Source organism: Vulpes lagopus, chromosome 13, assembly GCF_018345385.1.
Source record: "Vulpes lagopus strain Blue_001 chromosome 13, ASM1834538v1, whole genome shotgun sequence".
NCBI classification, from domain to species: domain Eukaryota; kingdom Metazoa; phylum Chordata; class Mammalia; order Carnivora; family Canidae; genus Vulpes; species Vulpes lagopus.
Genome location: NC_054836.1, coordinates 5,021,412 through 5,037,978, shown reverse-complemented (window position 1 = coordinate 5,037,978; position 16,567 = coordinate 5,021,412). Strand labels below are relative to the sequence as shown.

The following is a 16,567-nucleotide window of genomic DNA, read 5'->3' as shown; positions in this document are numbered from 1 at the left end:
TGTGTTTTCCTTATTGGTCGTAGGAGTTCTTCATATGCCCTTTGTTGTGTGTATTATGAATATAGTGAATAGCTTCTAGTTTATAACTTTACTCTTCACTTTTTTTTTCTCTTCATTTTATGTGTCTTTTACTGAACAGAAGCTCTTAATTTTATTATAGTCACAGATATTCTTTTTATGGCTTTTGATGTATTGTTTAAGAAATCTTTCTCTCAAGGGATCTAAAGGACAATCTCAGTCTTGGAGGTGAGAAGGTCTATAAATAGAGCCAGGTTACAGGCAAGTCACAGAGGCAAGCACTGCAATGCCTACTGGGGTATTGTCAGTCCAAGGCAACCCTGACTAGCCAGTACAAGCGACCAGCTGGCTGGCTGGCAGGTGTGTTCTGGTTAAAGAATTGGATATATCATGCTATTAGAGCTGGATACCATTAAAAATTCTAATCATAGACTGTAATTAACTTTCCTTGCTCTGACGCCCCGCTCACTAAACAACCTTCTGATTATAATTTGGCTTCCCAGTATCTTGCCTACAGGGAGAGAATGTACTGTGCAGACCGACGTGAGGATCCAATCCACTAAACAGTTACATGCCATGATGTAAATTAATAAATCCGTATTCTGATTTTATCATCTGCCTCATCTGAGCTCTGTGGGCGTGAGTCAGCATCCCTGAGTCTAATCAACATGGACACTGAGAATATCAAGCTCCTGAGCTGAAAACCTAAGAACTACACCCAGGACCAGAGTGTAGTCACCAAGGTAACACTGCCCTGGAGGCTCCTCGGCCTGATGGAGAGAAGGCCTTCCTACATATCATGCGATACAGACAGGGATTAAAATTGACTTTTGACATTATAAAGAGCTGCATATTCAAAACCATGGCTTGGTTCCATTCAGGTGAAGGTGAAGAATAGGAGATGATCGTGAGACTCATATTGAATATTTATTGGCTTATAAGCACACACCAGATGCCGCACAAATCCTAGGCAGGAGGATAAGATTTACAGACATGTTTGAAAAAAGGAAAAAAAAAAAGGGCAGATGGTACGTGCTGAGGAGGAATGGAACAAGAGAAGCCTGACTGATGAATCCTTGCTCCATCTTGATGCACATGGTCCAGGATGCAAAATGGAATAAGAGGACTTTAAAGACCAAAAGAAGAGCCAAGTGACAGAAACACAAAGTACAACAGAGCACAAAGAGGAATGTGCCAGAACAGTGAGAGTATCCAGGCCAGAGGAGTGATTTAGGACCTGTAGGGTGAGGGCAAGATCTTTGAAGTGAGTTCAAAAGGCAAAGTAGAGGTGAGCCCATTAGGACAGATGGGGATAATTTAGCAATCCTGCTATTAGATCACCACTTCATTAAAGGTTCCTGGGTGAGAAGTACCTAGAGTGACATAGATCCCCTTCTGGAATCCCAGTTACACAGTGTAACAAAGGGAAGAATGCGATCAGAATTGTTACGTCTGGGACTCTGGAGCCCAGTGATGAGACATGATCCACTCCTTTGTGTTCAGACCCCAAACAAAAACCAAAAGAAAGGGAAGATGGCCTCTACTGATAACTCTACAGGATTTATTTTTCAAAGACAAATATGTTTAAGAAGGAGTGTGATAAATTAAAGGAAGTTCTGTGTCACCTCTGAGACTGATCTCAAAGATAGGCACTGTTGCCCACAGACAGCGTCTGCCGTGAGGCCCCAGCAGAGCAAGGTCACCAGCCTGGCCAGATTTGACAAGGCTAGAGAACCACCCTAAATATCTTTTTGTTCTAAAAATGAGGTAGAGACATGCCACCCAGTAAGGAGTGACCCCTAAGTGTGGCCTGCCCAACCAATGACATGAAAGGAAGGGCACACAAAGGACTCAGTGAAACAGCAGGACCAAAACACAGCAGCGGGGCAGGAGTGCTTCTCTCAGGTGCACCAAAAAAATATATGAACTTCCAGGATGAGAGCTGGAGAGGGGCTGACCTGTGTTCCCCACAAAGCCAGAGGGCTCTGACTCACACGTGAAAGAAGAAGTTCTCTTCAATAGTGGCTTCAGCAAGCATGCATACATGGGGAGAAGTAACTGGAGATACAATGGGGCTCCTCATCTAGTAGAGGTTGTCCCGCACGTGCTCCATGATGGTCTTCAGGCCCAACCAGGTCTCCTCTGCAGTGGGGATGATCTGGTTGGCTGGCAGGAGGAAGCCATAGTGCCCAGTATCTCTCAACTCAAACGTGAATGCATACTTGATACCATTGTCATATGCCCAGTCAACACTGCTCCCGCTAGCTGGATCTGTAAGTCAGAAAAGAAAACACCTTTAAATCCCAGTTCCTTTCAGGGTTAGATGGGCAGATGTCAGGAGATCTGCCTGCCTCTGGTTCTTAGGGATCTATAATTCTTTCTGAAGGTCATGAGGCCTACAACACATGAATACTGGCCTGATCCATATGTCTCATGCTGTCCTATATGACAAACATCTTCATTAGTCTCAAACCAAGAGATTTTTAAATCCGTATTTCCACCTTACCACTAACACACTGTGTAGACTCCTTGTGGTCATTTAAAACCAATCTTCACAGAGTGTGATAGACAGCCCCTGAGACAGCCCCAATGATCCTTATCTCCTGGTCTTCACATCCTGTGTGGTTCCCTCCAACACTGAGTGGGGCTGCCCTGACCTGGGTAATTAACAGGAGACTGCAGAAATGATGGTGTGTGACCTCCAAGGCTAGATCATAAATACTGTGGCTTCCACCTTGCTCTTTTGTAGATCATTTGCTCTAGGGAAAGCCATGCATCAGGGTGTGTGGATGGTCAGTGTCCTATATCTAGGTCTAGGTGTTAGAGAACAGAGGCCTCCTGCCACTACTCAGCACATCAGTGAGCCACCTGAGAAGCAGACCCCTCCAGCCCAGTCGAGCCTTTAAATGACTCTAGCCCTAGAAGACACCTTGACAGCAACCTTAGGAGAGGCCCTAAGCCAGAGCCACCCAGTAAAGCCATTCTTGAATTCCTACCCCAGAGAAACAGTGGAAGAAAATAAATGTTTATTATTTTAGGCTGCTCAGTTTTAGGATAACTTTTTTACAGAGCAAGAGATAACTGATACACACAGAGAAAGAAAGCATAGCCCTTGGGAATTCCCTTTGCCAAAAGGCTGGGGAAAGTAAAGAGGCCCATTTTCCTGCTTCTTCCCAGCCAAACTCTACTAGAGCAGAAACTGGCTAAAAGTGCAAAGTGTGGATGACACTGAATGATAAAATAATGATGTCAATAGCACCTATCATTTATTGAACATCTCCCATGAGCCAGTTATTTATATTGGAAGGTTTACATTTATGACCTCATTAATATTTAAAAACCCAGTGAGGTGGATATCACTGTCCTTGTTTTTCAGATGAGGAAATCCAGGCTCAGAATGAGTAATTTATCTAAGGAAATATAGACAGAAAAATGGCAGGAATGGAATTGAAACCTAAGTCCATCTGCTGAAAAAAGCCTATGTATGCTTTCTTCAACCTCATTCCAGTCCATTTAGTATAGTACATGTCTGTTAAATGAAAACATGGGTCCTTTTATTTACCCATCATTCTTGAGAGTTGTTTCTCATGATAGCACTTTTGATTTTTCTAGAGATGCTGCTTCTACTGTGATGACATGCCCTTTGAAGTTATGAAACAGACTCTCCTATACTCTCTGAAATTCTTGTGCAGTTCTCATAGTCCTTCTCTACCCTGAGAAAATGCTGGATGAAAAACAGACAATGGCACCAGAAGTTTCTAGAGGTTATTTATATGGCAAGCTCAAGTATTTCAGAACACATTTTAAATTCAGGAAGGAGGCAAGAAGTCCTTTGCCAAGCAAAGTGGTCAAGTGCTTGCACTTCACTTTTTTTGGGTCCCTGCTCAAAGTCTATCTACTTTTTTTTTAAAAGATTTTATTTATTTATTTGAGAGAGAAAGAGTGCATGAACAGGGTGGGGGAGGAGCAGAGGGAGAAGCTGACTCTCTGCTCGATCCCAGGACCCTGAGATCAAGACCCAAGGCAAAGGCAGATGCTTAACTGACTGAGCCACCCAGGCACTGCAGTCTAGCTACTCTTTTAACATTAATGGGAACATACTATTAAAAACACACTGTAGGGATCCCTGGGTGGCGCAGCGGTTTGGCACCTGCCTTTGGCCCAGGGCGCAATCCTGGAGACCCGGGATCGAATCCCACGTCGGGCTCCCGGTGCATGGAGCCTGCTTCTCCCTCTACCTGTGTCTCTGTCTCTCTCTCTCTCTCTCTGTGACTATCATAAATAAATTTAAAAAAAAAAATTAAAAAATAAAAAAATAAAAAAAATAAATAAATAAAAACACACTGTATGGGCTTGGCGCTCAGCTGGGAGTCTGCTTCTCTCTCTCCCTCTGTCCCTCCCCTCCACTAATGCTTATTCCCTCCTCATGCTCTCTCTCTAATAAATAAAATCCTTTAAAAATAATAGATAATTAAAATAAAATAAAAACCACACTATTTTTGTAATTAATATTTGAAGATTATTCCCTATTAGCACATATAGATGCACCTCACTCATTTAATGGAGGTATACTGTTTCATTGTGTGCATGTACCAAATGTGTTTTTATTCATTACTGTACTGACAGGCATTTAGGTGCTCACTAGGCTTTTATGACTAACAGTGCTGTCATGAACATCCTTCTTACTAACGATCTATCCACAAGTCAAATGAGCCCAAAGAACTTGTGTCCAAGCCCTTAGTACTAAAGAGAAGAGGAGAGTGCTTCTAGAGGCAGGGGGCCTAAAAGCAGGAAGTCTGACCAGGGGAAGGAAACATGAAAACTCTAAAAAAGTAGACACAAGAATTAAAGAAGCAAAATGGGCTTAAGGCTGTCCAGCACAGGGACTAAAAATGCAATACAGCACAGAAGGCCTTCAGGACATAACAAGTAATGTTCAGAAGGCCACTCTGTCATGAAGAAAGGAGCTTAAATCCCTTGTACATGCTTTGTTTAAAAAGGCAAGGAAGTGTAAAATTCTTTTGAATATTATTTTCAGCAAGAATGGTTAATCTAAGAAAAGGTCTGGCACTTGAAGGAACAAACATCATCTATTCACGTAGCACATACAATAATCCATGGAATCAGACTGTTATTCTACAAAAATTGATTACATTTTTAGAAAGCAAGGAGGATAGACAAAACCTTTAAAGAATACAGAAGATGCACTCTTGAAAGACTTAGGAAATATTATATCTCCTGGACAACACTCAAGAGAGCCTTCCTCCTCTTGTTCTGCAGGAATCCAACAAGTATCTCCGGATTTTGGCACAGCTTACATTAGGAAAAATGTGTTTGATGTGGGATGACAAGGCCATCCTTTAAACTGGTATTTCATCCAAAAGCCAGGGCTGTGGTGACCCACAATGCCCTTTTGAGAGGGCCTCGTCAAAGGACTCTCACCAAGTCTCTTCAGCTCTCTGCAGTCCCAAACTCAGTTCTCACCAATGAGGCAGAGGAGGGAGAAACTCTCCTGATGTGTTTCTTCTCTGAGAAGTTCCCATTTAACAACACTAATAATAATAAACCATCAATAATTAAGGGATGGTTGCCACAATTAGCCACACAAACACCAACATCAGGTGTAGGCAACACAGACAAGACTGCTGAGGTCAGAGACCACAGGAGCACCCAGGACGGGGGATGGAGAAACTTCCCAGAAGAGGAAGCCTGAAGGGAACAGAGAGCTGCCTTTGGCCCAGGGTGCGATCCTGGAGACCCGGGATCGAATCCCACGTCGGGCTCCTGGTGCATGGAGCCTGCTTCTCCCTCTGTCTGTGTCTCTGCCTCTCTCTCTCTCTCTCTGTGACTATCATAAATAAATAAAAATTAAAAAAAAAAAAGAAAACTCTTCTAATTGGCCCTCCTATCCTAAGATACAGGAGCTGTTAACACCTGTTGCCTTTGTCCTTCATAGCCAACTAAAGCTATTAAATATGCTCTATGTCCCCACTCTGGGCAAAAAAAATTCTCCTTCTGCCTGTGTCTCTGCCTCTCTCTCTCTCTGTGACTATCATAAATAAATAAAAAAAAAAATAAAAATAAAAAAAAAAAGAGAGCCAGAGAGCTGAGGGTGAAGCAATTGGATAGGAGAGTTAGGGTGTGGAGGAGGACAGAAATATCAGCAAGTTTGCAGGGGCTCTAAGGGTGGACCGACTGACTGTTGGAACAGTACTTACAGAGGAGGCACTAGCAGAGAAAGGAAGGCACTCGCTCTCTAGGTGTCAGAACCAGGGCGCCTAGAGGGCTGTTGGTGAAGCACCTGCCTTCGGCTCAGGTCATGATCCCAGAGTTCTGGGATTGAGCCTCATGTCTGGCTCCCTGTTCAGTGGGGATCCTGCTTTTCCCTCTCCCTCTGCCTGCCACTCCTCCTGCTTGTGCTCTCTCAAATAAATAAAATCTTTAAAAAATAAAAGTGTCAGAACCGTGCTCCTCATGTTCATGTTTGTTTGTTTTTCCTATTGATAGCTAGACTCTCGGAAAATTATAACCTTCTTCCATTTGATCTTTAAGTTTCAAGATCAGGGCTCCTAGAATAAAGAAACTGGAAGTATCTTCATAGGAACAGAGTAAAATGCTCAGATGAAACACTTCAGTGATAAACCAAAGCAGGGGTATTTCCTCAAAATGGGGTTAAAACTGTAGGTAATGAGCCTCAAGACCACCTTCAGGTTTACAGTCTTGATAGTCTTTGTTTGGGAGATGTTGTTTTTTTTTTTTTTTTTGGCTTGACACTAACCATTGCACAGAGGACCCCAGCTCACAGCACACTATGCTCCAACACATGCTTATTTCTGATGGGAAGGTGAGGGAATCTCCTCCACCCCCACTACCACCACCTCGGTCTGCCTATCCAAATGTGAGTTTCCTTTTAAAATGGATTGATAAACTTGAATTTTTTTCTAAAGATTTCTTAATTTATATGAGAGAGAGAGAGAGAACACAAGCAGGGAGAGCTGCAGAGGAAGAGGGAGAAGCAGACTCCCTGCTGAGCAGGAAGCCCAAGAAGAATCCTAGGACCCTGGGATCATGACCTTTGTCAAAGGCAGACACTTACTGGACTTAGCCACCTGGGCACCCTGGGCTTGAGGAATTTTTGACAAACTCTATCAGGACCTTTCATGGAATATAAGGGACCCAGACTTCAGCATACTAGCAGGACTTCACTCAGCACAGGCAAACGACAGCATGACTGTTGTGATGGTACTGAGGGAGATGACCACCTACAGCAGCTATCATCCCATAAACTGGATGCAAATTCAGTCCATCACTAACAACAAAAACAATCAGACTACAACATAGTGAGCCTAACTCGCAGCTCTTCTCCCACTTCATTTCAACTTTCCTCACAAAGCATTTTCTAAACAAATACATACGGTGAGTACTTACAGACAGTGGTACAGGTAGGACCCACTTGGTATGAAGTGCCCGACAGGGAAGCCAGAGCTTTGGCTGCACGCCTTGCCACCTCGTCCTAGAAGGGGAAACCAGTGGAGTGAGAAGGAATGGATCCCACAGCCTGACATCCCACAGCTGTTCTGTGCTGCCAATGGTGTGGAAGATTCTCGGTCCTTCCCTCCAAGCTTCCAAAGCCTGATGCACAGAGATGCATAGGGCTGCATACCAACCCAACCTAGTAAATACACTACCATCTTCACCTATCCTGAGGGATGGGAATGTCATGTTCGTGAACACACGAGAAGGCCAAGTATGTTCCAGAGAAAACCTTCTAAGAGTCAGGTGTTCCCAGAGTGGAGGTGGAGACAGGACCACCATATATGGATGTGCCCTATGCAGAGTGCCTGTTTGAGACCAGAATCTAGCCCACACCTAGCATGAGCCCTGAATCTGCTGGGAGGTTTCTAGGCCAGCTGCAGCCCTGGGCAGAGGGTGCTCTCCAGCAGACCAGCACGGAGGGAGAAACCTGCAGTCACCCTGACAGCTCTGCTCCAGTCCAGTGCATCATAAGTGCCTGTTCACATCCTAGGGCAAGTCACTGTATGTGATGCAGAGCATCCCAAGACTGCAGCCTTCATCCTACTTAAACTACCTTGACCAGAAGGAGGAGAACCTCCCTCATACCCATCACAATGACACCCACAGTTCTTGGCAAGTGGTGGGTCCATAATGCATTTTGATCAGAAAAATATTTGAAAAGGAAAGGCAGGGATCAGGTGTAGTTCTTGAAACTGACAGCAAATACAGAAATAATGAGAACTGTCTTCTTCCTGTCCCCAGTAGGTCTGAGGGCAGGGAGAGAAGACCAGGCCCTTAATAAAATAAGTCCAGGCTTCTGGACTTTCCCTAGAAGTTGCAGAACGACCACTGTGGCAGTACCCAAGGGCCAAGCAGGCCCACTACTAGGTGGAAGGCAGCCCATCACTCACCAGTTCATCAGCATCTGGGGCCTTTTTGATGGTATACCCATATGGATACATCAGCAGCTGTGAGTAGCTGTGCAAGTCAATGAAGCATTTGAAATTCCTGTGTCCTTGGATGAAATCTACCACCGATTTCACCTCTACTTCCGAATTGGCATGGGGTCCATGATATGTTTCAGAGCAAGGGTTGTCACTGGCTCCCTCTCCTGTGCGGGATGGCCCAAACAGAAACATAAATCCATGGGCAAGGAAACAGAAATGCAGGACACTCAACCCAGAGGAAGGGCAGAAGGTGCTGGCAACGGACAAGTCAATATGAGAAGCCCTCCCACGAGCCTGATCTGCAATATGTGTACATGGTGGAGAGGGTGCAGAAGTGGAAGGGTACTGGATCTGCCACAGCTGAGGAGGAAAACTGGAAGGACTCCTTTAAATGGATAGAACTGACCTTGTAGTGCATCACTAACAGTTGTCATAAATAATTAATATCATACTTGACAATGACTTGTAATTAATAAGTATTCTAGACAATTAATATGAATACCAATTAATAATGAAAATGACTCCATTTATTCTGGTGTCAACTCATTCTCTTGGTTCAGATCTTAATGGCTAAGCGCTGCCAAAAATAATCTATTGTTGTGGCTAAAGTCTCGGATTTGACAGGTATTTAGAAATATTGCCTTCTGTACCACTTCACAACATAGCTCCCTGAGGTATTTGGCATGTGTGTAAAACGGCCCCAGTTGTGGGAAGATCTGACTTAACTCTGATGCCCTCAGTTCCCACTTTTCTAACAGCTCCTCTCCACAGGCACATTATTCTCCCCGCCACAGTCCATGTGGTAGGCAAGCTTGCAAGTAAAAGTACATTAAAGGCAGGACACCAGCACAGCTGTGAAAAGTGAGAGAGCCCTACAGGGTTCTGGAACTGCAAGGTGAGGTTAGACTCTCAACTCTTGACCGACCACAAGCTCCTGAGATTGTCTCTGAGCCTCAACAGTCTCATTTCGGGTAATAAAACTCACTCCCTGGGTCAGACAAAAAAAATAAGGTAACACACAGAAAAACAGTTGGCCCCTGGTGGGCACTACTGTAGGGATAATGTTTAGATAGCTAGATCTCAGAACCGGGGTCTCCTCATTCTCATGCCCTTTCCGTGGCCTCAAAAGGCTGAGTATCACACTGACACATCTAAGGGCAAACTGCTGAGGTCGAATCCTCACCACATCACACGATCTGCTCTGTTAAGGTAACAGAACTAACCACTCTCTTCTGAGTTACCACCAGGAGCCCTTCCACCCACCCAGTCACTTGCCCAGGAAAAGCAGGGAGGACCAGGACAGAAGTCAAGGATCTATATATCTAAGACTACAACAGTGTTTAAAATACTAGTGTTCTTTCAGGAGAACAAGAATTGCTGAATAATTCTTTTCCAAAATTACCCGCCCCCCAAATTTTTAAAAAACAAACAAAAAAGCCCAAGACATAGCGTAAGGGATTGGCCCAAGTCTCTCAGCGTAGCAGGAATGGAACCAGCCTGGAAACTGCCCCCCCCCCCCCCGCCAGCTCAGAGCCCTGAGGACCAGGCTCCCCAGGGACAGCAGGGTTTGGAAACCACCTCCCCAACCTACCTGCAAAACTAGCATTCCAATTTCTGTTTGGATCAGCACCAACACAGGCACTTCCAGGATTTAAGGACCGTGTCTTCCTCCATAATCGGTTCTGAAAAGTCCACCAAGTAAGGAACAAACATTCAGAGATGGGTCAGGACACAGGAGGAGTGAAGGTTTTCTCTGGAGGTCTATGAAGGGGCGGGCATCACAGATGAGGCAAGCTGCTTGCAGCTCTGCCTAGAGGCTCATCAGGGCTCCAGTCCTCACTGACTAAGCAGTCTTCTCTCATCTCCCAGAGAAAGGAGGCTCAGCTCTTCTGGCTCAGAGAGAAGGACTCCCCCCAAAATGCCCTCCCCAATGAGAACTTTATAATGCAAAAACCAGCCTGATACCATCTGAACCCACTGAATAATTTTTGGCTTCAGGAAAAAGGACAGACATCATATGCCCAAATGATCACTGGCATGACAGGAAGTGCACAGCGACTGTTTTATTCTTACCTAAAAACCTAACCTGAATCCCATCAAACTTCAAGATCTGACTGCTAGTGAATAGGAAATACGGGGGTTACACGAACAAATGACACCCAACAAAGAAGCCATCAGGCAAATTCAGAATGTGAGACATTCTACAGGAAAATGTACCTGGTTTCTCCAACAAATGAGTGACATTTTTAAAAGATATGTGAGTGGTGGGGGTGGGGAACTGCCATAGATTTAAAAAGCCTGCAGAGCCATAACCACCAAATATGGGTACTTACCTTATATGGGTACTGATTTCAACAAACACACTCAAGAGACATTTACAAGATAATTGGGGAAATTAGATGATATTAAAGAAATTCCATTAATTTTTAAAAAGTGACAGTGGTGTATTGTTTGTTTTTTTGTTTTGTTTTGTTTTGTTTCAATTATCATCAACCAGAGTTGCATACTAAAGATGTTTTGGGTAAAATAACCTGATGTCAGGGATTTGCTTTTAAACAAAAGGAAAAAAAACTGTGTGGGAGGGAAAGAAATGAAAAGAAGATTGGTAAAGTGTTGATAATTGTTCCAGATCTGTGATAGGGAGTTCATTAGACTATTCTCTCTAAGAAAGAATATTCCCTGGTGACTCTCAACTCAGAGAATGAGTGAAACACAAGAGCCCAGGGAAGCTCATAACATGCACATGCATGGGCGTTCCCTCCACGTTCACACAACTGTTTAGGTAGCACAGCGAGGATTCCCAACAAAATCTTCTTAAGTTCAAGCCCGGCTCATCCAGAATTACTCACTTGAGTTTGTGTGTACACATATCCATCAGGATTGGCCACAGGCAACAAGAAAATATCCAGTTTCTCCAAGATGGAGGTGAGAGCTGGGTCCTTCCCATAATCAGATACAATCTAAGCAGAGACCAGAAGCTTGTCAGCTATGCTTTGGCCAGCAAGGTCTAAGCCCATGTCATCTTCTCCAGATGCCCCTCTGCAGACTCCCTGTCACCCTCAGAGACATAGCTCTCTGCAAAGCTCTTGGAGCCCTTCAAACCCTGCGGAAATGTGGCTTCATGAGGACAGCAACTGCAATGAGTCTGGGGCTGCCTGGTTCATTCATTCCTTCCAGGGGGTGGAAACAGGGGAGGGAAGAGCCACATGTCCTAACAGTTTTGGGGGCTCTGCGCCCCCATGCTAACAGGCAGGGAAAATAAATCCTCCACGTGCAGCACTCCTGTCCCTAGTGCCGCCTTAAAGCAGACTCTCCAGAGGGACATGGGAGACTGCATGAGGCCCCTGAGGATCTGGAGGGCTAGGGCAGGGCCCAAGGCAAAGTTAAATCGGAGTTTCGCTGCTCAGAAGACTCCACTCCCTTCCTGTGGTGCTGACTATGGGTTAGAGTTTCAGGGCCAACTCTGCAGCTCATTAGCTCGCTGGCTACTATGAATGAACTTTGTCATTTAGCCACAGCGGCTTGATCAAGGGGCTGTGACCTTTTGCTTCCCTGATCTGAAAAGGCCCCCGGCCCACTGTGTCTGGGCAGAGTGCCTTCCCACCTCGTCCCCCAAGCCCAGCCTCATGAGACCCTGCAGGGGCACCCTGGGCCCACCACAATTCTCGGCTAATACCGGGCGACATGACCTTCCTCCCGGTCCAGATTGCCGTGGCCTGCGAAATCCACTCCCGGGAATGGATGCCCGCATTCAGCCAAATGGCTGGCCGCCGCCTGCCTTCTGCAGTGCTGAACTGTGGAAAGACAAAGAGGCCAGAAAGTGACCCTCTTGCCCATGTCTCTGCTCACCTCTCCTCTCCCCAGTTCACCCCTATTCATTTAATCCATTTAAGATAATTCAGAAACCAAATGTTCCTGAGGGCACCATCTATTTATCAGGCTTATCCGTGACCAGGGAGCTTAATTGGTGGGCTGGCGAGGCCCAGTCGCAGCTCCAGGCAGCTCCAGCGGCTCCAGGGTTGGAAGCAAATGGGAAGGGGAAACAATTGCTATTGTGAATTATCATGCTAGTGTGATTAGAGATAATATTATATCTCTTGAAAGACCTCAAATGGTATCCCAACAGAGAGAGACACAAGGGTGCATGAACTGGCCTGTTCTAGTTGATGCAATAAATGAATTCGATTTTAAAAGGAGGAAGAGAGAGGTTCACTATAGCTCTTTGTAAATGGCATTAAATGAATTCTGGCTCCTGCCTTTTAGCATGGGGTCAGGCCGCCTTGGGTCACAGCGTGGTGCTAATGAAGCCAGAGTCTCCATCAGATTGGCAAATAATCTAAATTTATGTGGATTATTTCAGAGCGACCAGCTCGGTGGCAAATCTCCTCTGGCTGGTAATTCTAGCTACGAGTCTGGGTTCTTCAGGGCTTATATGAAGCTAGGGATTTGACATATTCTTAGCACCATCAGTTGTCCCGTGGTTCATATCTTCAAATTCCTTTTTATTCAGTTGGCCAGATTATTTATATAATTTATGTCCCTGCCATAAATTTTCTACCTCTTTTGCCAATATAGACCTGAATCTGTTAGAAGTATCTAGAAATTAGGCTTTGTGCAGCCAAGGATCATAGGCTGGGCTTAAAATCACATCAACCCTAAAATTAGCTTCCCAGATTGCTTTTCCAAAAAGTACCCCTAAATGCAGAATAGATTCTGTAGAATCAACCCAATTTGTCTTGCTTTACAGAGGTAGGAATGAAGGCAAAAGCTCGTGGCCTGAGAGCTTTCTGGAATACTAACTGAACCCACCTCACCCATCCCCATTATCCCTCTCCCACTATACACACACACACACACACACACACACACTGATCCTGCCTTTTAGTCAAAACTTGCAACTGGATAGGCTCCTTCCATCTCCTTCCATATTAGGTACAAACAGAGGACACACTGTCACACCAAATTTGATCCCCAGTAAATGTCTCCCCCATATCCCTGAAGTCAAGGAGATCCTAAAGAGTTGCCTCCTTCAGAGGGCTGGGGGCTGAGTCTTGGTCACAAGGGACCAGGTACCTGAGTCCAGTCAGGTTCCGTGAAGAGCCTAAGGCCTCACCTTCAGCACATACATGGGCCGGTTTTCAAATGAATGCCCAATCTTCACCCTGCTCACCAAGGCAGGAAAATCTCTGGCAATGCTGTCCATCTCACGGTAAATCTGAAGCATGAAAAAGTGAACTCAGGGCATTTAAAAACTTTGTCATGGGATACTTATTCTTGAAGAACTGCCTAAAGAATCCTTTTCTACAATATTCTGGAAAACAATACATTTTATCTTTCCATAAAATTATAGGCCACTAAACTAGAAAGAGTTGTGTATACATACTGCTCCAGAAGTGTGGTCCTTTGTGCCATACTAGACTGGATAATCAGCAATCGCCCCATTTAGCCAAGGTTCTCTTTTTTTTCTTAACATTTTCTTTATTTATTTGAGAGCAAGGGACAGAGATAGCGACAGAAGCAGAGAGAAAGAGAGAGCATAAGAAGGGAGGAGAGGGAAAAGCAGGCTCCCCCTCTGAGCAGGGAGCCTGATGCAGGACTCTATCCCAGGATACTAGGATGATGACCTGAGCCAAAGGCAAACACTTAACCAGCTGAGCCATCAGGCACCCCTTAGCCAAAGTTCTTGAAAACGGTCCTCTCCAAACCTTTGATCACTTTCTTCATCAGTTTTTTTTTTTAATTAGCATACATCCTGTATGTGTATGTTTATTTTATAATGTACATATATTATGTATATTACTTATATATATTATGCATACCACTGAATAATGTACCACACAAAGACATACATTATAAAACAAAGAAACAAAAATGGTTGCATTAATAATAAATATTAATGTATGCAGAACATAAATAGGAGTTGTAATTGTTTCTTCCTCCATTCCAGTAAAGCACCTTGCTTACACCCTGTTGTACAAGCACCCCACTTTGGAGATTCATCTAATGGCCTTAAGAGAACAAATGAAGAGCTATAAATCATAGCTACAAAAGGTTCCATTTGGTTTCAATTTCTAAAAAAAAATCTTGATTTAAATAGAATTCATCCTTCTTAGTTGCTCAAACCTTTTGAGGGTCAAAAGAAGGAAATAAATAAATATGTATTTAGACCTTAAAAGTAGAAGAGGGAGCTTTACAGAGGAGAAATACATGCAATCAATGTTGAGTAAAATTCCAGCTTCCATGGTTTATCAGAGTTGCAGTCAATATCGCAGACTGAGCCGAAGCAAGAAACCATCCCCTAAATACATACATAAACCAGATAAACTACAATGAAAATAATTCACAGCCAAGCTCAATAATCAAGAAAGGAGAAACTTGATTTCTTAAAAATCAAGAAAGAAGAAACTGAAAAGGGAGCTAACCAGCTGGTAGAGGGCAGAAAATGGAGCCTCAAGACCAGATCTCTGCCTTAGGCTCTGAGGGTTTACAGCAGACCAGAAATAGCAACAGAGGGCCCAGGACCCAGCGTGGACTAAGGAGCTGGAATTTGAGAGCTGAGAACTGGCCCTGGAAACTCTACCTACAGACCCTAGAAAGGGAAGCAAAAAAATCAGATGCCCACTCTGAGCCGTGAGAGGCAAGAAAGTCACCCAGGAAAAGTTAAAACACCAAAGCGATATTGGGAAAGAGGGGTCCAAATTCACACTGCAGACATTAGGAGGAAACTCTGCTGGGAAACCTAACAGAAATAATGGCAACCACAACAACACACGGGAAAACTGAAACTGGAAACCCTGGCTGAGACAGACATGAGACTCCCGCCAGAGACCTAAGCAGGCCTAAGCGGTTACAGGATGAGAGCTCTTCAAAGCTGTTTTTAGAAAGAACTGCATGTGATCAAGCCAAGAGGGAGATGGTACACTGAAGCACAGCAGAAGGCCTCACTGGGGAACAGGGAACAGGGTAGGGTAGCTGCAATCAGATGGCAGTGACCCCTAAAGCCAGAGAACAAAAGCAAGTGCATGAGAAAGTGCGGCTCCCATAGCAGGCAGGTGAGGGGATGGAGTTCCTGGAGTCTTGGGTGACATTTGCAACCGCTTAGCTCAGCTAGGGAGTGCCTCACCGTAAGGAGGCTAACGTCATGGGTCTGTGAGCCCTGAGCTCTGCTTTTGTCCATGGCCCTGGACTGAACTCCTAACTTTATCCAGCTGTTTTGCAGATGTATGTCATTGGTCACAAAAGGGATGAAGGGGCAGTGCGGTTGGAAGTGTACACAATAAACAAAGCTACTGACAATCATGGGAAAGAAGTGAAAACAGTTGGTCAACCTTGGAAATAATCCCTCATCTAGAAGAAAAACAACTCGAAGTATATGCCTCACGAAAAGCATGCCAGGAACCCCATCTTTGGATAGAAAGAACAACATGTAGGCAGATATAGGAAGGAGAATAACAATTTCATTTTGAGGTGTTGTTCTGAGCTAGAAGAGTTTCCAGATTATTGCAGAAGACATTGAGGATTGTAAGAAAACTGTATGATATGTGATACAGTCCCATTCTATAGCCCCTCTTGATTCCTCAAGTTCTAATATCATATTAAATTTTTCTGCTCCAAGTTTTTTATTGAAAGGGTTGGCTTACCTTGAAAGTCAGTCATCTATATAAAGTGGTTTTTAACTAAACACAGCACCAAAACACATTATAGAACAAATATGCATTATAACTAATCATGATAAATAAAGTGGAAATATTTGGTTAACCTTGGAAATAACCACTTGTCTACTTGCCTGGAATAAGTAACATTTTAATCTGGGTGAGTAAAATACAGGGATTACGGTGGGGTATAAAAAGGTTGAATTACAAGGATGGAAATGATTGTAATTATTTCATGGTTTTCTTTAAGGGGTTGCCTTAAGAAAGAAGGATGCATGTAGGAGAAAATATTCAGTTGTGTTTCACTATGCTCTTAGGTGCTGGTGGGAGATAAACAACCCAAGAATTACAAAGAAACTGAAGTGTTCACATTTTAGCCCCTTCCTGAAAGGGTATTTATTGTGCTAAGGGCTAATGCATCCTAGAAGTAAGGAA

At 44.2% G+C, this 16,567-nt stretch overlaps 1 protein-coding gene across 1 annotated transcript; it reads right to left on the bottom strand.

Annotated features, from left to right (window-relative positions):
• Positions 1-962: 962 nt before the first annotated feature.
• Positions 963-13,695, bottom strand: LOC121474497 (carboxypeptidase A4-like). The gene is made up of 7 exons (XM_041727381.1): positions 13,594-13,695; positions 12,157-12,274; positions 11,330-11,440; positions 10,072-10,162; positions 8,445-8,644; positions 7,447-7,531; positions 963-2,289 (listed from the first exon to the last, which is right to left on the bottom strand). The coding sequence occupies exons 2-7, from the start codon at positions 12,229-12,231 to the stop codon at positions 2,102-2,104; spliced, it is 750 nt and encodes a 249-aa protein (XP_041583315.1). The 5' UTR covers positions 12,232-12,274; positions 13,594-13,695; the 3' UTR covers positions 963-2,101.
• Positions 13,696-16,567: the final 2,872 nt, after the last annotated feature.

Coding starts and splice junctions, on each gene's coding strand:
- LOC121474497 (XM_041727381.1), bottom strand. CDS start 12,231: ATGCGGGCATCCATTCCCGGGAGTGGATTTCGCAGGCCACGGCAATCT. Junction 8,645..10,071: donor TTGGAATGCTAGTTTTGCAG/GTAGGTTGGGGA, acceptor CATCCCGCACAG/GAGAGGGAGCCAGTGACAAC. Junction 2,290..7,446: donor TCCTACCTGTACCACTGTCT/GTAAGTACTCAC, acceptor TCTGACTTACAG/ATCCAGCTAGCGGGAGCAGT.